This window comes from Dunckerocampus dactyliophorus, chromosome 16 (assembly GCF_027744805.1).
Source record: "Dunckerocampus dactyliophorus isolate RoL2022-P2 chromosome 16, RoL_Ddac_1.1, whole genome shotgun sequence".
Taxonomy (NCBI): domain Eukaryota; kingdom Metazoa; phylum Chordata; class Actinopteri; order Syngnathiformes; family Syngnathidae; genus Dunckerocampus; species Dunckerocampus dactyliophorus.
The window spans coordinates 22,392,547-22,415,196 of NC_072834.1; the positions used below are offsets into that span (position 1 = coordinate 22,392,547).

General features: G+C 40.8%; 1 protein-coding gene across 2 annotated transcripts in view; it reads right to left on the reverse strand.

Annotated features, from left to right (window-relative positions):
- Nucleotides 1–1,263: 1,263 nt before the first annotated feature.
- gabra3 (gamma-aminobutyric acid type A receptor subunit alpha3) overlaps nt 1,264–22,650 on the reverse strand; it is a 141,802-nt gene continuing 120,415 nt past the window's right edge. Inside the window, exons 10-11 of one of the 2 annotated variants that reach the window (XM_054754331.1) lie at nt 12,561–12,599; nt 1,264–12,411 (exon numbers count right to left, since the gene is read on the reverse strand). In XM_054754331.1, the coding sequence (XP_054610306.1) occupies nt 12,085–12,411; nt 12,561–12,599 (366 nt within the window). In that variant the 3' untranslated portion in view covers nt 1,264–12,084. The remainder of the gene's footprint in view (nt 12,412–12,560; nt 12,600–22,650) is intronic. The other variant, XM_054754332.1, reaches the window with a different exon arrangement.

A 22,650-nucleotide genomic window follows, 5' to 3' on the forward strand; every position in this document is an offset into this window, starting at 1 on the left:
AAAAAGTTATAAATATGAGATTAAAAAGTAATGAGATAGGAAAGTCAGAGAAGAAGTAGAGATGATGAAATAATCTCATATTTATAACTTTTTATCTCGAAATTATGACTTTTGTCTCATCATTTTGGCTTTTCATCTCATAACTACGACTTTCCTATCTCATAACTTTTTAACTCGTAATTTTGGCTTTTTATTGCATAAATTTGACTTTTTATCTCATAATTTTGATTTATCTCATAATTATGACATAAAAATCAGAATTATCTCATAATTCTGACTTTTATCTCATCATGATGGCTTTTTATCGCATAATTATGACTTTTTTATTATATAACTATACTATGACTTTCCTATTTCGGGAGAAGCGGCATAGATGGATGGACTTTCCTACCTCTTATGACTTGTTATCTTGTAATTTCTACTTTCAATCACATAATTAGGACTTTTTATGTCATTACTTTTTAACTCGATTTTCCTTTCTCATGACTTGTTCATCTCATGACTTTTTATCTCAGAATTGACTTTTATCTCATGATTTTGACTTTTTACGCATAATTATGACTTTTATCATACAACTATGACTTTCCTATCTCAGGATAAGCGGCAGAGAAAATAAATGGATGGACCTTCCTTGCTAATTTCTACTCTTTATCACATAATTATGACTTTTTATCTCCAAACTATGACTTTTATCTCATAATTGTGACTTTGTATCTCATAATTATGACTTTTATCTCATAATTATGACTTTTTATATCAAAACTATGACTTTTATCTCATAATTGTGACTTTTTATCTCATAATTATGACTTTTTTATATCAAAACTATGACTTTTATCTCATAATTGTGACTTTTTATCTCATAATTATGACTTTTTATATCAAAACTATGACTTTTATCTCATAATTGTGACTTTTTATCTCATAATTATGACTTTTTTATATCAAAACTATGACTTTTATCTCATAATTGTGACTTTTTATCTCATAATTATGACTTTTTATATCAAAACTATGACTTTTATCTCATAATTGTGACTTTTTATCTCACAATTATGACTTTTATCTCATAATTGTGACTTTTTATCTCATAATGATAACTTTCCATCCCATGATTATGATTTACCATTGCGATATTTGATTTCTTTCAGTGGTGGAAATGAGCTTCCATACACGACCGTGCCTTGGAGAGATTACAAAACAAAACAAAAAAGAAACTCTCTGAAGACTCACGTGTGTCGCTGGGAACGAAGAACTCCAGGACAAAATACAACATCCTTTTTATTTCCATTTCCGTTTTGCTACATCTCATTACAGTAAGCACATGAACGAGATAAGTCAACATACAGAGAGTCCAGCCACCGAGCACACAGAGAGCCACTTCCCAACAACAACACAGAGTCCACTGGGTTCCCGGAGCCGTCTTTGTGGGGGAGGTCTTCCATGGCTCGGTGCGTACAGACATGCAGTGGCGTTGCTGGAGCGAGCGAGCACAGCGTGTACAACGGTGCTTGCAAACAGCAGCTAATTCACAGGTTAAGTTTGAAAAGGGTGCACATCATGTAAGTAGACTATGAATATTCATCTACCGTACGTCGGTATAAGACTATAACACGCACGTGTGACGGAGCTGAATGTTAAGACAGCGCTACATATCAGATTGGAAAAGAAATGACGCGACATACAGTATCAATATTCACAAACGATCTCAATTGATTCCACGATATCTACAGATTCACAACTTGGTTACACTGTTGTCAGCTATCGGTCGTTAGTGTTCTACGTGTATACGGCAATCTACCCATCAAGAGAATTGCATCCACATTTTAGAGGTTAGGTTGTAGAAAACATAAGCTGAAATATACTCTTAATATGCTGCATCTTGATGCGATGACATGGTTCCGTTGTGTTAACTCTGGCCCTGTGTGAAAACAAGCGACGAAAAAGGCGCGACACTTGCATGAAAACAGTGCGGGGAAGTCAAATGAACGCAAGCTGTTCCCGTGTGGCAGCCTCTGGAATGTTCACGTGTTCGCGCGTGCATCGGTGTCCTCCGCTAGATGACGACGATATCGTTTTGGGTTTCCTGTTGCCACTCAAGGACGGACAAACGCTAATCTGCTCAGACAAGTCGGGCCGGTGGGGAAACACAATCAAATTCGATCCGGCACGGGAAACAAAAAAATCTGCCTTTGCAAATGATATCGTCAGTTTTGAAAATGTTAGAGACAGAATTCAAACATTTCTGTGGACGTTTTGAACGAGCACGGTTTGGCCCGAAGGGTGGGTTCCCAATCAAATGGCCTGTTTACTGCTTTGTTTGTCAGTTACGTTGCCACGGTTACACAAAATGCTGCATAGTACAAATATCCCACTACGCACGATCGAGACCTATCCAGCGATATAACATGAGTGGAGGTTCTTCGCACGGTTTGGGCTGAAGTGGGGGTTCCTAATCAAGTGGCCGTTTTCAACTTTGTTCGCCAATCATGTCGGACAAAATGTTACCTGGTGTAAATAGCACACTCCGTATGATCAGTAGCTTTCCAGCGATAGAACCTGTGTGGGGGTTCTTTGCACGGTTTGCCCCGCATTAGTCAGAATAAGATAAGGATGCTGCCCTTTGCTTTGCAGGCCCATCATTACGAGTCACACCAATGTTGTTGTGCGTCATTCTAGTGGAGTCAAAAAAGTGGGTGACCCTTACGACATTTCTCTGTATTTTATTGTCAAACAGTGATGTCATGCTGAGGCTATGTCCACATAAATATGGATTTTTTAAAAAAAGCATATTTTTGTATGTCTTTTGGTCGTTGTCCACACGCAAACATAGGTTTTTGTCTTTAAAAACAGGGCATTTGCAAAACACTGGCTTCCGTGCACATGCACGGATGCCGAAAAGTTTTTGGCTTGCGCGGACCAGATGACGTAACAAATATGGGCGGTCATTTCCATACTGCATAAGTACAACTGCATGTGTGCAACGGCAAACGTAACCTTGCTGGTTTGAGGTCTTTTTGTATGTTTGGAAGGACGTGCCCCCAACACGCCACACGCGTCGTCATTTTGGAAGAATGCCGTGACAATGTCGGCATGGCAAGGACGTCGTTATTGCGTTTGACTGCGCTGCTTCGCCCTCACATTTGCAAGCCTTTGTTATTTCTGCCTGTTTTGTGCCACGTAAACACCGTCAGCAGGGATGGAGCCAGACACACACGGGGCGATTTCAACAATGACAGCATCACAGCTGAAGGAACGCGTGAGGAGATAAAAGTAACTACGCTTCACAGCATGGGCCTGATCGTCAGCATCTGCTACATTTCAAACGAGAACATGGCTTTCCTGTTCCGTATTCAATAAATGTAGCAGACGAATGTGAAATAAAGTTCTCGTCTTGGCCACTCGGCTGCATCTGTGACTGTGCCAATCAAAAGTGAGCATTATCATTTTGCAGAGGCAGAATTTGATACAGTTCTTGTGTTGGATCAAATGAGTTTTACGCAGGCGTACCCACGGATAAACCACTTCAGTTCTTGCCTCGGTGAAAACTGAGCTTTTAAACCTGTTCAAAAGACTGGGAGTGTCGCACGGCGCTAGAGTGCTTCCTGTTTTCCTGTTCTCACGGCCTGCATAACCCTTGGCTGTGTTTGCGGCGCTACGTTTACGTTTATCCTCCCGGGTGCTTCTCAAATATTCTGCAGATTCTTGAACCACCGCTCAGGTACTCAACACAAACAAACGCCGGCACCAGCGGGGCTGTAAAAATCTATTCTGTTCAATCATAGCTTGTCAAAGTATGAGGGCGGTTGTATTTCAAACTATGTATTAACAATCATGACTTTGTAATTCAGATGAATCCCATCTTTTTTGTTCCTTTTCCACCGGATTTGAGCTCCGCTGAGCTTGTTAGGTGGTTTGTGAAGGCGGCTTACAAGGATACTGTGTATGTTCTATGGGGTGCCCGATGTGAATATTCAGCCACACTTTTTTACCTGATATAATATTTAATATGTCACATAATAATATAATATCTATACTTGTATTTCATATCTACCTCACTCTTCTCACATTTAGCTGTTTTGGTCCACATTTGAGGTAGATATTAAATGGTGAATATAAATAGTAAATCTAAACCTAAATGCTAAATCTAAATCGATGTAAAATGTAAATCTAAACGGCAACTCAAAACCGAAACTGTAAATCTAAATGTTAACACTAAATCAAAATATGAAATCAAAAATAAATCTAAATGTAAATCAAAATGGGGACTCTAAATCTAAACTCTAAATTTAACTGTTGCAACTAAATTTAAATATAAAATCAAAAATAACAAATCTAAAGGTAAAATGTACATCTGAAGAGTAACTCTGAATCTGTACTCTAAATCTAAATGTTAAATAAAAATAAATCTAAATGTAAATCTAAATGGTAAATCTAAATCTAAACTCTAAATCTAAATGTTAATACTAAATCTAAATGTTAAATAAAAATAAATCTAAATGTAAATCTAAATTGGGACGCTAAATCTAATCTCTAAATCTAAATGTTGACGCTAAATTTAAATGTTAAATCAAACATAACAAATATAAACGTAAAATGTAAATCTGAACGGTAAATCTGAATCTTTACATTATATCTACATGTTAAATAAAAAAATCTATCTAAATAAAAAATCAATCTAAATGTAAATCTAACTAAATCTAAACGCTAAATCTAAATGTTAAATCAAAAATGTAAACGTAAATCGAAATGGTGACTCTAAATCTAAACTCTACATCTAAATGTTGGCGCTAAATTTAAATGTTAAATAAAAAATAACTAATTTAAAGTTAAGATTTAAATCTGAATGGTAACTAAACTCGAAATCTATCTGTCTGTGCTAAATTTAAATGTAAACTCTAAATCTAAATGTTAAATAAAAAATAATACATCTAAATGTAAAATGTAAGCCTAAATGGTAATTCTAAATCTACACTCTAAATCTAAATACTAAATCTAAATGTTAAATGAAAATAACAAATGTAAATGTAAAATCCATCCATTTTCTGTGCCGCTTATCCTGATTAGGGTCGCGGGGGTATGCTGGAGCCTATCCCAGCTGACTTCAGGCAAGAGACGGGGTACACCCTGGACTAGCCACCAGCCAATCAAAATGCAAATGGTAAATCTAGATCCAAACTGTAAATCTAAATTGTAAATCTAAATGTGAAAAAGATGAGCTAAATGTGGCGACAGTGGGCTAAATATTCCAAATATGTCAACTAGGAAAGTGTGACTGAATTTGGACATTCTGTACCCCCTAATGTTGATGCTGTTCCGTTTAACCTTCGGAATGATGGATCCCCTGATCCACTTGGAGGACAAGAGATTTTTGACACTGTGAGGGATGTGGTGGTTCATTTCAGTCCTCTGCTATGCATAATTAACCACACAGGCAAATAATTTAAAACCCCCGCAGGAGTGGAGTTGCTGAAACCAATGCCCCCTGTCACAACATGACATGACCATAAATATATTTTTAGTCAATACTTTATGTCAGGGGTGTCCAAACTTTTTCCAGCGAGGGCCTTATAGTGAAAAATGAAAGGATGCAACTTTGCTGCTTTGATATTTTGCAGAGCAACTTAATAAGTGATATATATTTCAAGAAATCAGCTTTCTGATATACGCAGGTGAAAAAGCACTTATCAACTTCACTCTTTGCTCTTTTTTCCCCATTTCTTGATGACTTTATTCCAATAATATTTTGACTTCAAGTTATGCTTGAAATGTATCTTTTCACAAAAAGCTGTTTGTCTCCCTTTTTTTAGTCAGGAACTGGTATTTTCCTGAAACTTACCTATGTTCTACCTCTGATTACTAAAGAACAAAAAAAGGTAGAACCAAACTTTTTTGTCTGATGAAAGACAAGAGTCTAATGTTTCTTTTGGCAGGTTCCATGTTGATATAGCCATAGAACACAATAATCTGTGTGCCTTGAAAGATCAGTCAGAATAGTCTGAGATGGCCGCTGCTGAAGGGGTTGAATTTTGAAAAATGGCTGGGATTGAATGAGTGAATATTTCAACTTCATCCTTCTAAAATGACATTATTATTTATGACTTTGTGCTCGTAAAATTAGGATTGTTTTCGTTGGATTACAACTTTTTCCTCTTAATATTTCGACTTCATTCTTGTAAAATCACTGCTGATTTTTCCATTGTGACTTTTTTTTCATTTAAGCTATCTTCATGGACAACACCGTCCATGTTGCTGTGTTTATGCTGACCTTGTATGCATTTGTTGGGAAAATGCTCTGAATGACTTCACCGAGGGAGGAACTTCATCAAGGATTCTATGAGTAACGGAGCTCGCAGGTAAAGCAGACTCATAAAATCTGCATGCTTGCAAACGGGGCTAAAAGCACTTTCATAACCTTGTCGGTGTAAATGAACATCACATAAATATACAGCAGTCATTAATGAAGGTGTTTCTGGGGCTGGGAGTGAATGAGTTAAACCACAAGAACATCGACACGGCGCTCTACGTGAGCGTCATGCCGTCAGGCTGCCCTTGAGGACACACACGTGTACAGATTGTCATGCATTATTGACGCTAAAACCCGTTTAAAACAAAGGGCACTAATTCTTCACACCTGAAGGTGGTTCAAATTGGAGCATTCTTGGAGTTCACGTACCAGCGTATTTGGCGTCACGACTGCTCACCGTGTTTGGAATGAATTACTAGACTGTGGCTGGTTGTCTACTATAAAACGCACAAGCGGTACAACAAGTGTACACAGTTAAGGACACACTTGACGCAATCAAGTATTAAAAAGTACAACATGAGTAAATAAAACATTGCAGAAAAACACAAGAAGCAAAGCAACTGAAGAGCAAAGAAACGAAGCAAAACATGACAGCTACACAATGCATTTTGAAAATAGTCAAAGATATTTCATATACAAAACACCCATTTGTATTCACTGTATTTCCATTTGGAATTTCGGAATGGGCTGAGGTAACGGCGGCTGTTTGTTATGACTTCAAAAAAATAAAAACGAAGCTGGATCGCAGAATGGCTTTTGTGTCCAGCGTTGCCAACTTTGTCGCGATATTTAGGCAGCATTCATACCCCTCACGTGGTGTCGTTGGAGACCCCCACGTGAAATCGGGTGTCGTTCTTAAGCCTGGGTTATGATCCTGCGTCGTCACCGTCTTCATCCTTTCATAGCTCTTCGTCAGGGCTGAGCAGGGGTTGTGCAATTCTCTGTTGAAACACTAGGGGAGCTGTTTTCCAGCGCATCAACTGAGTGAGCGACCACAACTCTCAATGACCTTGTTAGCTTCCTTTGTCGTGAGCCGACAATGGCAGTTAAAGAGCTACCGGGGAGCGTTATCGGAGCTGGAACTAATCAATGTGTTCGAACTAGAGATGTCCCGGGATCGGGATGACTTTTACCTTGTTTTATTAATCGGATATCAGAGGATGCGTCCCCCTGATCTTTACGGCAGGCGCAAAATGACAATTTCAAGGGGTGGTACTAGAAGAGTTGCATTCAATGCCACAAATGTAACAGGCCATCTGAGGAGCGCACATAAAACCGAGGACGAAGATGGTTAGCACAGAAGCGGCTGCTAATCCAAAGCAACAAACTCTGGATTTATGGAGGAGAACCAAATATCCAGAAGAGTGCGAAAAGGCAAAGCAGATCAAAGGTAGTCGCTTCGGACAACCAGCTCATCAAGGTTTTGCCTTCTTTTAGAGTGTGCGGCTCCACGTTATGTTCTGCCATCGCGACACGACGCTGTTGACTTGCAACAGGACTAGCAAATTCTACTTTTAATTAAATAAGCTTAATTACTTCAGTTCAGGGGTGTCCACACTTTCCAGCAACGGCCACAAAGTGAAAAATGAAAGGATGCAACTTTGCCACTTTGATATTTTGTTTATGCTAAGAAATTATACACATTGAAAGAAAAAACTACATCTCAGCTATTGTCTGAGAAAAAGCCTATTATTAGTATCAGTTTCACTCTTTGCTCTTTTTCCCTCATTTTGGCAGTTTAAAAAAAAAAATCCAAGCATTTCAGCGTTTTTCTTAAATAATCTCAGTAAATTTTCTTTTTGGAATAAAATGACTTTATTCCCACAATAGTTTCACTTTTTCCGCAACCTGATTTTCCAAACATTTTTGTTGTGTGTTTGTCATAAAAATGACATAAATTTTCATCATAGCATCACAAGTTTATTGTTGTAAAATTGTGATTTTTTTTCACAAGATTTTTTAAAATACAACTTTTTTCCCTTTATTTTGACTTTATTCTCGTAAAACAGTTCAATTTGGGTTTTAATTTTCTTTCATCTTTCATTTTTCTTTATTTTCTTTATTTTGACTTCCTTCTTGTAACATTATGACTTTTCCTGCAACCTAATTTTCCAAAAATGTTTGTTTGTTGTTTTGTTTGTCATAATATTACGACTTAAAAAAAAACAAAAATCTGTTTTTTCTTTAATATTTCAACTCTATGCTACTAAAATGAATTTTTTTCCCTCTCATAATATTACCATTTTTTTCTCGTAAAATTGTGACTTTTTTCTCATTAGAATACGACTTTTTTCTTTTAATAGTTTGACTTTACTCTCATAAAATTACAGCTGTTTTTTTCATTTCTGCTGTTGGTTTTTTGGGTTTATTTTCCAACTCGTAATTATGACTTCGTTCCCATAATATTTTGACTTTATTCTCGTAACATTTGAACTTTTCCCGCAACCTAATTAAAAAAAAAATTCCAATTCCAAAAACATCTTTTTTCTTTAATATTTCAACGTACTACTACTGAAATGATGTCATTTTTCCTCATAGTATTGCTACTTCTATTCTTGATGAATGCTGAATTTTCCATTTTTGCTGTTATTGTTGGGTTTTTAAATATTTTTTTAGTGAAATGATATTTTTAGAACGTGCCGTGGGCCAATAAAATAACAGCAGCGGGCTGCAGATGGCCCCCCGGGACACACTTTGGACACCCCTGCTTCAGTTACTCGCTTAAAACATTTTCCGTTCCATCATCTGCAGCAAAATTGGATCGGGATGGGGGGCCAAAAATGCTGATCGGGACATCCCTAGTTAGAACATTCATTTCTTTCGACCTGAAATCGGCGTTGGAGAGGCGGGCTACACGCAGACGGACTGCCCGGTTACGCAAAGTAACCACCTCTCGCCACTTTTAGCACAGCCGATAGCTACTTTCCTGACCGAGGTGTTTGTGTCATCCTGTCTCAGCCAGACGTCTGTTCACCTTCCACACTGATGGGCAATTTTACACTCTGTGCCCCCGACCCATACATGGGCTGCGGGTGGTGGGACATGGCCACATAGCACCACCAGAGTGTGTTAGCTTGCTGTAAACACTCAGCGAGACCTATTTTGCGTAGCGTAGGTGCGTATGTGTGTGGGAATACCTTTTTTTTCCCCCCTTCATGTCGTGTGCGTTCACCACATGGCTCCTCTTTAATCAAACATACTCGGCCGACTAAAGCCAGTGAACTTGAAAATGCACAGGCGGCCCCCACGGGATGCGGAGGCAATTCCAGATGATACCGCATCGGCTGTGTTGAAATTCAGTGGGAGCTGAAGGCCAGACTGTGAGGATTATTAATGACGGACCTAAGGAACTATACTGCCTGGGCACAGTAAAGCAACCCCGGAATGCTGGCGTCTGCTAATGCATCCCTGCGTAGTCGGTGTGTGTGCATGCATGTTTGCATATAAACTCTTGCCTTTGCAACCTGACACGCATGCTTGCATTTCAAAACAGAGAAAAGACGATTTCACTACTCTACAAAATGGCAAACGGTCAAGATGCAACAAAAGGAGCACTTGGTTACTCACAAGAGGCGACAGGGCCAGAGCTAAATGGAGGGAAAACAAACGCAACACAACTGCGCTTGCGTAGCGTCGCCATCATATGCAATGCCGCCCCAGCGGGGGTGCGGGGGTTTAGCTAGCTTTCTGGCGTCGTACCCTTTACACAGACCTCAAAGTGGTACTTTTGTTGGCAATGCTGTTGGCGCCACAAGGTGTAACCATGGTGCCACATTGACCGGCTGTGTAAAAAAGGGTCTGATGGGAGCATGCGCTCCCTCGGAGGTAATGTGAGCGTCGGCCTGCGTCTATACGGATGAGCAAAACATCACACCACAAGCACACACGTACGCACACTCACCGGAAACTTCATTTCACACTCTAATGAGATCCAATACAAGGGCTGTACTTCCGCCAAGACTCGTCGGAGTTTTTCCATCTGTTCGTTATTTTGTCGGCTGCCACTGGTTGAAGGAGAACGACATACATGGGATGTTGCACACAACAGGCAATTAGCATTCTCACCGTAGCTTCATGGTTTCTTACCGGGCCTGTGCGTCAAGTCGCAGGGCTGGTGCTAAAACGGTGCCGGGGCCAGTGTGTGGACTGACAGGGCTTTACCAGTGTTTCCCCTGCCGTTTATGTTGGGGAGGGGCGGGGGTTGAAGTGCCAGATGACAACAGAAGTCATTTAAGGAGCGGTCTAGTTGTGTCGTACACGTCGGTGTTTGGAAATACAGTGTCCGTGAAGGCACCTCGGCATGCGAACGCGGCGTTTTGGAATTGAACACTGCTGTTGGTGCGTGAAGGTTGGCAGCGAAGCTTCGGAAGAGCATCAGCGCCTTAACGTGTCTCTGTTGGGAGGCAACAGTACCTTTTGTATCGTGTGTTATGTGTTATGTGGTATTCTGGTCACTAGGTGGCAGTAATGACACAAAACATTGAGACATTAGCTTACATTACACTACCTTAACACTGCGTGATAGAGTGAAAAAAAGTTATCCTCCCATCCTGTGTGAAAGTGGTAAGGTTTTGTCTTCTTAAGATTAGACAAAATAAATTTGAGGCTAACTGGTTAGCTTGCTAGATTGCTAGCTCGCGACCATCTCGAGCCCCTGCTGCATAAGAGTTGCGCAATGTGATGTAAACAATGAGTAATAGGAGTGTAAAGGCGACTATAGGCGTGTTCTTTCATGTCTTCAGGGCTCTAATCATGCTAAAAACCATGTTGAGAAAGTCAGAAAAAGGTTTTTCACGCTCTAACTACAAAAATATTCCATTTATTAACATTGAATTGAATATCGTGGAAATTCGTTTATTGTGCTCGAGTCTGGAACCAATTAACCGCTATAAACCAGAGACGGCTGCAACCGGATAAATGATGATCAATTACATTTACATAACTCATCAATGAATCGGTTAGCCTGGACTTTTGGTCTACTGGCTAGCGCACTCGAGACGACTTGTGGTTGCGGGATCGACCCCCGGCACGGTGCAAGGCTGGGCCGTGCGGGACGACCGCTGTTATCTTATTTTCCGGGCTATAAATCGCACTTGGTTTCATAGTTTGGCCGACTTATACTGAAGTCTGGTGTGACGTATATACCAAAATATATATAGCATTTATTACCGTCGACAGCCAGTCGAGAGGGCGTTCTCAGGTAGAGAAAATGAGGATGAAGAATTCATTGGATTCAGTCATGCGGACTGAGATCGGGAGTTCGGTGAACTGTCTTACCGCTAACCTGCTTCTTGTACTTGCTGGATTGTTGTCTTAATTTAGCCCATTCAGCCTCCCAGGTATGTTCTCCATGCTGTTTTGCAGCTGAATAACTGTTAGTTTGCCTTTCCAGATGAAATGTCTGCTCTTGCTGTCAACCAGGGGAAACACTGTAGCGACTTAAAGCAAAAATGGTTTCTTCCTTCTGGAGCTCCTTCTCCTTCCAGTAATTTCTGCCTGATCATAAACCAATTGCGCTCATTACGTTGTGTGCAGGCAATAACACTTTGGTGTTAATATAATCTGGATCTGGATCTCATTAGCTGAAGCAGGAGAAATGTCCAGTGAGACTATTTACACACACACGCACACATACACACACACACACACACACACACACACACACACACACACACACACACGCACACATACACACACACAACAGGATGTTTCATGGTCTCCCGTAAAGCTGTCTACCCTCCATTCTAAACCAGATGAAGACTGACTGGAGATCAGATTCAGTTGAGGTTGTTAGTTTCTATGATGGTGGGCTTCCTGTTGACATAAGTGGCCCAGTAGCCCAAGTTGAAGATGAAGAAAAGAATGGGGAAAATGATGCGCGATATCTTGTCCACTTTGCTGACTCGGTTGTAAGACTTCTTGGCTTCTGTGTAGGGATCATCCATTTTATGAAGGTAGGCGGAGTGTTTGGCGGACGCCCCGGCACCGGCACTCTTAGAAATGGTCGTTAAACCCTGGTCTTTTGCCACGTTGATGGCGTAGGTGGTTCCAACAATGTTGAAGGTATTATTTGCCTTTTTGGAGAGGCTTGCAGATTCTCTTCTCTGAAAAGGGAGGGGAAAAAAGAAGGCAGCAAAAGGTAGTCAGGGGAAAATGCAGCAGACTCCACAATACTTCCATTTGAACTCATAAAGAGGAAATAGAAGCAACACCACGAGACACGACACACACAAGAGCAAAACAAAAGCCTAACCATATCGTTAATCCTGGCCATGTTAGCCTGAAACGGTTCCTGAAAAGAAAAGTAGAAAAAGAAAAAAAGTTTACCAATTACATTTGACACGATTACTATTGTCAAATCTGCATCATACAAGGCTTGATGGCAGAAAAAGGGCAAAAAAAAAAAAAAACAGAGCAAAAAATAATCAGCTGTAGGGGTGTCACGAGACACGCAGTTTACCAGAACGAGACGAGACAAGGTTTCAACATCGCTTTTAAAGACTTCCTGACGTGATTTATCTACTTTGCTTAAATATGTCATATATATATTGTTTGTGATTATGTTCTACATTGTTCAGTTTTTGAAAGCCAACCATAAATTCACCAAAATTACATTTATAGTTTGTGGCGCCAGCCGTGACGACCTAGCTCTCGCTGTTCAGTCTCGTTTCCGGAAGTGATGTCATCGGGGTGACGCAGCTGAAGCACAGTAAACAAACGCTTCTTGAGGTAGGTTCACTTGGTTCAGTGTCTTTTTCATCATTGTCATTTTCATGACAATAGTTGTCATGTTAAAATGATGTGTTGCTGCTGGATGTTCATCGTATCCGAGTGATACGGTAAGTTGGTTTTCTTTTCCAAAAGAGGAAGGTTTAAGACAAAAATGGATGAGAATGAGTGACAGATGGACGCCCACCTCGAGTTCGGTTCTTTGCAGTGATAATTTCACTGATGACTGCTATGAAGGAACACCTTTACAAGAAGCATTTGGCTTGAAAGTACGCTATAAATGTATGTTTTGAAAAAGGATGCTCCTTTGCACGTGCACAGTAAGTCATGTCTTGTTGACATAATGTCTTCTAAACACTATTCCACGATAGCGACAAAGCTTTAAAGCATTGTACATGTTACTATATAAAGATCTTTTCACAGCGATATGTACAGTATGTTTACTGTGGGAGGCGGGCGTGGCAACCTCTTCACGCTCATTAAGAAGCCGATTTAAAACAATAATTGAAGGATAAGCAACTCCACAGTAATTTACGCTTACCATTCTGTGTTTTGAAGGCGACCGGCCTTCATCTCCATGTGCTACGGCTTAAGTCCACGTTCTGCAAGTTCTCTATTTCATCTCCAAATGTTTCTCCCTTCTTTCCTCCTCAAACTACTGTATTGACGCAACACTCAAATATTTGCTATAATCAGCGTAAACATCCTCTGTCTCGTACGTCGCTATGTTTGTGTAGCTGAGAGGTGTCACCCCGATGACGTCACGACTGAACTGCGAGAGCTAGCTCGTCATGGCACTATAAATGTATAAATGACATTTTTGCAAATTTACCGTTCACTTTCAAACATTTAACAACGTAGAACATAATTACAAACAAATAGTTAACATATTTAAGCAAAGTTGATCAATCATGTCAGGGACCCTTTAAGAAAAGTAAGATGAAAAAAAATATAAAAAATTATGTCACCATACTGCAATCTGCAATCTCTCCACCCCCTGAGACAAAGAGACTGTATGACTGAGAAGAGGGCTCACTCCTTTCATGCTGTTGTTCTATGAACAAACACGCCAAGGTGCTGAAACCAATGCACAGAGTGAACTCTCTTCCTGCCTGTTTGGAGGCGAGAGACGAGGGAAACAGACGCGCAATGATCCAGTTCATTTTCATTTATTCATTCATTTAGTCTCGTCCCAGGCCTCGTCCCCGCGAGACACTATTTTTCAGAACAAGAAATGTTGTTACGTTTTAATCCGCCCCTAAAAAGCTGTAAATTCTTTGTAAAAAAAAGTACTGAAATTGGAAGAATTCAAGTACAACTGGCTTGGCTGGCGTGTGATATCGCTGACAGCTGCAGCACAGAGCGTGATTGGGGGGGGGAGTTGAAGGAAAAATAACAATGCCTGTAGTCATGTCTGACAAATCAATGAGCGCAACCAGGCCTCTTCAGGCGAGCAACTCCCGATAAAACAAACACGACAAAGGCTGCACGAGGCAAGCAAGGAAAATGCCTTCTTCTTACTTGGAGAGGAAAAACCATGAAGACTATCTTTTACGCTGAAAGGACGCTTTTGTCTGTCTGTCAGGCTGCGTTTGCACGGGGAAGACTCTTATTTACCAAAGCTCAGCAGAACATGGTTTCATCCTGAGAATGGGTTACGCTTACAGTCAGTGTAGGACGGGGGTGTCCGAACTTTAAACAGCGAAGGCTTTGATATTTTGTAAAGATATGCTAAGAAGTCACATATATTTCTAGAAAAAAACTGCATGTCAGCCTTGTGATATACGGTAGGTGGAAAAGTCTGTTATTATTAACAACTTCACTCTTTGCTGTTTTTTCACATTTTTGCTGTTTTTTTTATTTCAAATTTTCCAAATATTTCAACTTTCGTCTTAAAAAATCTTCATAAATTTTCTTTTTGTAATATAATGATTTTATTCCCGTAACAGCATAACTTTTCCTCCCAACCTAATTTTCCAAAAGTTACAACTTTTATTTTGTTGTGTTTGTTTTTCATAATATTACAACTTTTTAAAAATAAGTATTTTTTTCTTGAGAGATTGAGAAGAAGAAAAAAATCTTCTAAATCCCACTGACATACCTTCCATAGAGGAAGCAGAGTCGAGTTCCATCACCCTGGCTGAGGTATCTGGGGTAGTCAAAACGCTCCCCAGTGGCAAAGCTCCGGGGGTGGACGGGTTTCGCCCTGAATTCCTCAAGGCTCTGGATGTTGAGGGATGTCTTGGCTGACATGTCTCTTCAACATTGCGTGGAAGTCGGGAACAGTACCTCTGGACTAGCAGACCGGGGTGGTGGTCCCCCTTTTCAAGAAGTGTTACAAGAGGGTGTGTTCCAACTATAGGGGGATCACACTCCTCAGCCTCCCTGGGAAAGTCCACTCCAGGGTGCTGGAGAGAAGGGTACGACCGTTAGTCGAACCTCGGCTACAGGAGGTGCAATGTGGTTTTTGTCCTGGTCGTGGTACACTGGACTTGCAAGCGTACTGGAGGGTACTTGGGAGTTTCCCCAACCGGTCAACATGTGCTTTGTGGACTTGGAAAAGGCATTTGACCGTGTCCCTCGCGGTGTCCTTGTACAACCGGAGCAGGAGCCTGGTTCGCATTACCAGCAGTGAGATGAGCCTGTTTCCGGTGAACGTTGGCCTCCGCCAAGGCTGCCCTTTGTCACCGATTCTGTTCATCATTTTCATGGACAGAATTTCTAGGCACAGCCAAGGTGTCGAAGGAGTCCAGTCCCTTAGGATCTCGTCTCTGCTATTTGCAGACGATGTGGTCCTGATGGCCTCATCGGGCTGTGACCTTCAGCGTTTACTGGGGCGGTTTGCATCTGAGTGTGAGGCTTCTGGGATGAGACTCAGCACCTCCAAATCCGAGGCCATGGTTCTCAGTCGGAAAAGGGTCGATTGCTCCCTCTGGGTTGGGAATGAGGTATCTCAGGGTCTTCTTCACGAGTGAGGGAAGGTTGGAGCGTGAGGTCGACAGGCGGATCGGCGCAGCGTCTGCAGTAATGCGGTCGCTGTACCAGACCGTCGTGGTGAAGAGAGAGATCAGCCGGAAGGCAAAGCTCTCAATTTACCGGTCGATCTACCAGTCGTTCCCACCCTCACCTACGGTCATAAACTTTGGGTTGTGACCAAAAGGTTGGGATTGCTCAGAGTAGAGCTACTGCTCCTTCACAGTGAGAGGAGCCAGTTGAGGTGGCCTGCGCCTCCAGGACTCCTACTTGGTGAGGTGACCCGGGCATGCCCAGCCGGAAGAAGACCCCGGGGCAGAGCTAGGACACGCTGGAGAGATTATGTCTCACATGGGAACGCCTTTGTGTCCTGCCGGTGGAACTGGAAGAGGTGGCTGGGGACCGGGAAGTCTGGACATTCCCACCGAGACTCCCGCCACGTGTTCAATATTTCTTCAATATTTCAACTCTATGCTACTAAAATTACATTTTTTCTCCTAAAATTCCACCTTGTTTCTCATTAGAATGCTTTACTTTTGCAAAATTTCAGCTTTTTTTCATTTCTGCTGTTTTTTGTAATTTCCAACTATTTAAATTTTCTTTGTGTAAAATTTATTCTCTATGACCTTATTGCCATGACAGTTTGACTTTATTCTCATAATATCGTAAATTTTTACACAACCAAAGTTTCCAAATTGATGGTGTTTCTCACAATATTACGAATAAGAAAGAAGGTTTATCTTTTTCATTAACATTCCAACTCTGTGCTACTACAATTATTGTTTTCCCCTCGTAATATTACCAGTTGCTGTCTACGCAGCCACGTTGGAAAGAATAACTGCACTTATTTGTTAACTTTTTGGACTTCGTTATCGTCAACGGCATTGCTAGCTCCATGCAAAACCTCCAAAAAATGTGTTTTTCTACACATACTTGTTATCAATAAAGTACATACAATACAATACAATACAATACAATATTTTATAATTAATTGAAAAAAAAAGATCCCATGGCTTAGGTTTTTTATGTGTTGCCTCGACTTGGGCTGTATTGTCATTTTGATAATTGAATAAGTTTCACTGAATAACTGTACTTTTGAGAGGAAATTTCAAGGAGATACAAAGTTCAAAAGGGCATGAAAATCAAACTGAACCGTGAATGTTCTGTATTGTTGCACCCCTATTCATGGCGTCTCCAAGTGTGCGCCAAAGAAAAGGAAAACCATCACTGTGGCATCCCGAAACAAATCAACCTTAGAGCTTCCGACGTTGTGCAAAATGATGTCATTTGAATCCATTCTTCCTGACTTGCATGTAATAAATACGAACTCGTCCTACTTCTCTTTTGGTGTGTAGGATTGCGGCTCCTCCAGAGGCAACCATTTCATGTAGTACACTGCAACAGTCATGAAGCATGTACGCGCCACTAATGGACGATGATGCTATGAAACGTGAGAGTGGGGATAATTACATGTATTAAAATTGTATGTTATGCGGTGTTGTTAGCAGACTAGCGAGAAACAGGAATACCGTATGAAGAGACTAGTGCAGTTCTGGTACGAGGCCATTAAATCTAAACAATTCATTCCCACTTATGCCAAAAACAAAACAAAAACAGATTGGTACATACATTAGTGTCTCGGTGCTTCCTGTTTTCATTTCTGCTTTGAGCCCACAGCTTTCGTTTTTGCTCTACTTTTTCAGCTTCATTTGACTTTCCTTCCTTCCTCCTGCCTTCACTCCATCTTTTTAATTAGCATAACTAATGTCCCCCGTTTCCGCTCCCAAATGCTTCACGGTGGATCTCTTTTGTGCACATTGCTCATCATCGGTTATTTTGTTAAGTCTTTATACTTAATGTTGGCATGCAGTCACAAATCGGGTCTGAAAAGCCAGAATGGAGTCTTGAGATAGGACACTGTGGCACCATTGGGAATTTTACTCAAACCTAGTTTTCACCAAGTCTGGTAAACTGTTTTTTTTTTTTACATGTTCATTGCCAAACTTGCAAAGGGTGCCAACGCAACTCTAAGGCACCCTTGTGTTGATCCCATACCTTAAAGCCTACCTTTTCAAGCATACAATGACTAAAAGAACTAAAATACAAATATAAGGCATTCAGAAAACTCATTAAAAGACGTTGTGGTGATATGTAGTATTCTAAACTGGTCAGTAGGTGTCAGTAATATTACTGTAATGTCGGCTGAGACACACAAACACCAGATTGTTTGCTGGAACAACAAGCTTTTAATGCAGGATTGAATGATTTTACAACAGGCGCAATAATCCCTAACCCGTAACCCACTCCAAGCCAAAACTCTTCTTTGAACCCCCAATGTCACTTCCTGTCCTCCCCCCACTGAGCTCCCCAAGCACCGGAACACATTTACAGTGACACACACAAGCACAAGTCTTATTTTCTCTTATTATGTCTACTATATTGGGTAATAGGAGCATAAAGGTGACTATAGGGCTGTTATTCCATGTCTAGAGGGCTCTAATAATGTATTTAGAAGGATGTAAACAGTTTTTTTGTCGCTGTACCGAATATTCGATTAATCGGGATCAACCAGGGATTACAGCACAGTGAAAACCTCGGTTTTCGGAATGAATTTGTTTCAACATGTCAGACGAAACAGAAAATCAAATTTTCCCATAAGAAATAATGTAAACCCAATTCATCTGGCCCAGACGTCCAAAAATAGTAACGCAAAACATGCAGAAAACCAGGTGAAATATAAACATGACACATTCAATGGATGAATGAACATTTAACATGACTTGTTCCTTTATTGAAGAGTAGAATTTTATTTTGAAATACTGTTGAGGACCTGATACTATTTATTTCTTTATCTGTACAAACCACTGCATGAATTGCTGGCACCAGATCGTTCAAGCATGAATAAAGACATTTAACGGACCTGACAACCTTGAAGACATTTTATGAGGACTTCCCTCTGCCTCTCAAAAACGCCTACAAAAACCTGGGCGTACGAAAAACGACGTTGCACTGTATACCCCACTGCAATGATTAGGCTAATTCTGCCATCTAGTGGAAAAGCATTGCATTTTCTGCATGTTGCTGCCCTATACAGATGAACAGAAGCACATTATTTGTTGGAAATATGTAATCATGCTCGGACCAATGAAATGAAATTAGATAACGGTGGTTGGGACTCAGTTCCTTCAAGGATTGAGGTAACCATCGCATAGAAGAATACAAAATGCACCTTTTCTCGAACAAAGCTTGTCTCGCCCCAACATAAACTATGTTGGATGTCCACTTTTTTTATTTTTTATTTTTTTAAACATTGACAGGCTGCTATGCTTCAGGGTTTTCTGTTCCAAACTGTAAGACTGCAGTATTATCAGGAGTTGGTATCACAATGACTTTAAGTTGTTGTTGGCCTTAAGACTGCCATCCACTTTCCTCTGCCAAAACAGCAGCGTGTAATAAAGTGATGCGGCCTAAAGGGGTCTATCTCAAGTCACTTTGGAGACACAAAGACAAAAGTCACAGTAGTGCCCTCCGGATAACCAACGTCTTTTCCAGGACATTGATTCCGCCTCACCTTAAAGCACTGCACGGACTCTTTTTGTATCACAGAGATGGCTTACTCAGCAGCAAAAGCTTAATGGCGACTATAATACGGCGCATGACCTTAATCACAGCTACCTGGATGTCTTCTGTGTTCTTTGCTCAGTCGTAGTTCTTAGTTCTTTACCATCTGACAAAGCAATCATATAGTATATATATGCTATATATATATATATATATATATATATATATATATATACAGTATACGTATATATATATTTTTATTTTCACTCAAAGTTTCATACAGTACGTTTGGCTGGCCTTAGGCACATAATGTAAATCCAACGCTTTTGCTGACCTTACCTTTGAATTTATGCAAATGTCACATCTTTTTGGAGTGTGATTAAACATCCCGGGGCTGAATGTACCACACTGTGTTCTACTCTTTGTGTGGAAGTGTGAGACGTTGCCTTGTGACCGTCTGTCCCTTCCGAAGATTACAGATGAGGTGTTGGCATATTTGGCCTCAAGGATTTGTACGTATCGTGTTATATTGTGTCTTGTCTATTGGGTCACGAGTTGGGATGTAACCAAACAGCCCACGCTAATACGTGTACTGCATGGTCTGCCTTGCACTGAACAATCCACCTTATGGCCTGGCAGTTTTGCGGTATATTCTTCTGGCCAAAAGCCCTCCTTGCGACACGTCCCATTTCCCGCACACTGTACATATTTCAAGTGAGGGACATTCTGCCTCAGCGACACAGTATAAATCGAGAAGTATAAGGTCTCGTCTGTCTGTGTCGGTGATGTGTGGAGTCGACTGCTAGGTGCCTGCCGGTCGTCAAGGTGAGGTGCATCTGTTTTTGAACACTTCACCTTTCACTGTTGCGCTTGCACCGTCCTGAAAAGGAAGTCATTACAGCACCCCAATGAATGTGTTGCTTATGAGAAAACTTTAAAATGCTGTTATTTTTTATTTTACTCGTACTGGGACATGTTTGTATATTTGTCAGGCACACCTTTTGAGTGTCAAGTTGCTGTGTGGTGAATTTAGTCTTGTTAGTAAAGTGTTCCTTTAAAAATGACACAGTGAGTCAGCCTGTTATGTTGTTATACTGTTATATACAGATGACCTCCTGCCATTTGCAATGGTTTGACAAGCTTGTTGTGAGTGCACTGATAGCGCGACTCGCGAGCGGCACAGTATTTAAACAATTAGTAGTAGTTCTGAAGAAAAGGCGATGTCACGAGATTAGAATTTAGCCATAAATTAGCTGCACCGCTGTATAAGCCGCAGTTTAAGGAAACAGTAGCGGCTTATACACCGGAATGTACGGTACATTGGCATCTTTAAGTGGCCCCCATATAGTTCAACTTTTTTGTATGCTAAATCAATATATGTATTTTATGACAAATTTATTTATTGGAGAATTACTTGCCGTATGTTGCAATTACGTTTGTACGTTTGCTTTATGCTTCATCTTAAAAGACATTTAATAATAATAATAATAAAAAATAACAAAGGGAGAATTTGGGGAGAAAAAAGTTTACACACAAAAAAACATACCGCAACCGAAGCCTACATACCAAGGTATGGGCCGTACTGTGGGTCCTGTGGGTCACCTGTACCATTGCAACCCTCGTCTTTTGCACTATGGAACCTTGGTTAGAGTACAGTTTTTGGTTTACGTAAAAAAATTACGCAAAAATTTGCTCGGTTTGCGTATAATATGGCGGACATCTTGTCATGTTATTAACACACCGCAAATCCATTTTTAGCAGCGTGTTACCATTGAGGTCGCCGTCAATGAGGTCATCAGCACTTGACTCTGTAGTTCTTGGCTAACTAACACAGTTACGCCACAAGCCTCTGCTTTTCTTATTGATCACGGCTGCAGAGTAACACACAACGGAGCCAAAGGAAATTGCGAGTGACAGCATTTTGATTAAAATGGTGAGAAACCACTACTGAATTCAGACGTAACTCATAGCAAAACACACATTGTTGCTCGTCTTTGACAACAACGGCACCCCCAATCGAGGTAAAAGTGATGTTAAATGTTCATTTATCCCTTTCATTTATCATTTACATGCATTTTGAATGAAAACCATCAAAAAGTGCTTTGTTAATTAACAGTTTTGGGTGTCTGCAATCAGCATTCTACTTGCTTCCCAGCATTGGATGGATGGATGGATGGATGGATGGATGGATGGATGTCTGCAATGGATTAGTTGGATTTGCATTATTTCTATCTCATTTTCCGTCCACTGGCAAACTTGGACTTGCTTGAGGAGCCTTATCAACCTTAGTTTGTTGTTGTGCGTTAGAGTGTCAAAATAGACGCTTTTATGGGCGTCTCAGTTACTTCCAACTCAATATTGTCTTCCAATTTCATTTAAGTGTAAATTTTACTTAAAAAGGTATGCTTCGCCACAAATGAAAATAATATCCATCAAAATGGCTTAACGAGATGTAGCTGAAGCAGTGACCAGTGTCACGCTCCATCCGTCTGACATCGCGTGGCACACACGAGGAACTGGCTCCAGGAGAGGCGCCCATCGCTCAGGGAACAAATGCTACGATCTGCCCCGGAAGAATCTCAACCATCTATGTGGCGCCCGCGTCCCTGCCGTAATGCACCTTCAGTGGGCTGGAGGTGAGCTAATTAGCCCGTCGGTTAAACAGATTGTTAGTCAACCTGGAGAGAGTAACACGCCATTGAAGCAGTATAACCTCCAAAGCAAATGAGTACATGCTGACTCGACTGCAGCTCACCATATCAGACCTAAAAAAGAAAGCGCCTGCGGGAAATGAAGTCATCCTTTGGTTCCAGTAGCTGAAACTCTGCTTCTGATGACCGAGGACAGTATTTTCAAAAGGTCTCATGAGGCTAAAATCTCTTTTTTCCCCTTGTAGGCTCCCCTCCTACTGTTTATTTCAACATTAAAAAAAGGAAAAAAACATTGTCGGATCTTTTTGCTTTCCAGTAGTTCAGTCATGTGGGGCAGCGAGGCCGACAGTGTCGTGTCTCCCACTGTGACCCGCTTATTTTTTATCTATCATGACAACTGCATGCTCAGCATCGCCGCTGAGAGCCGAG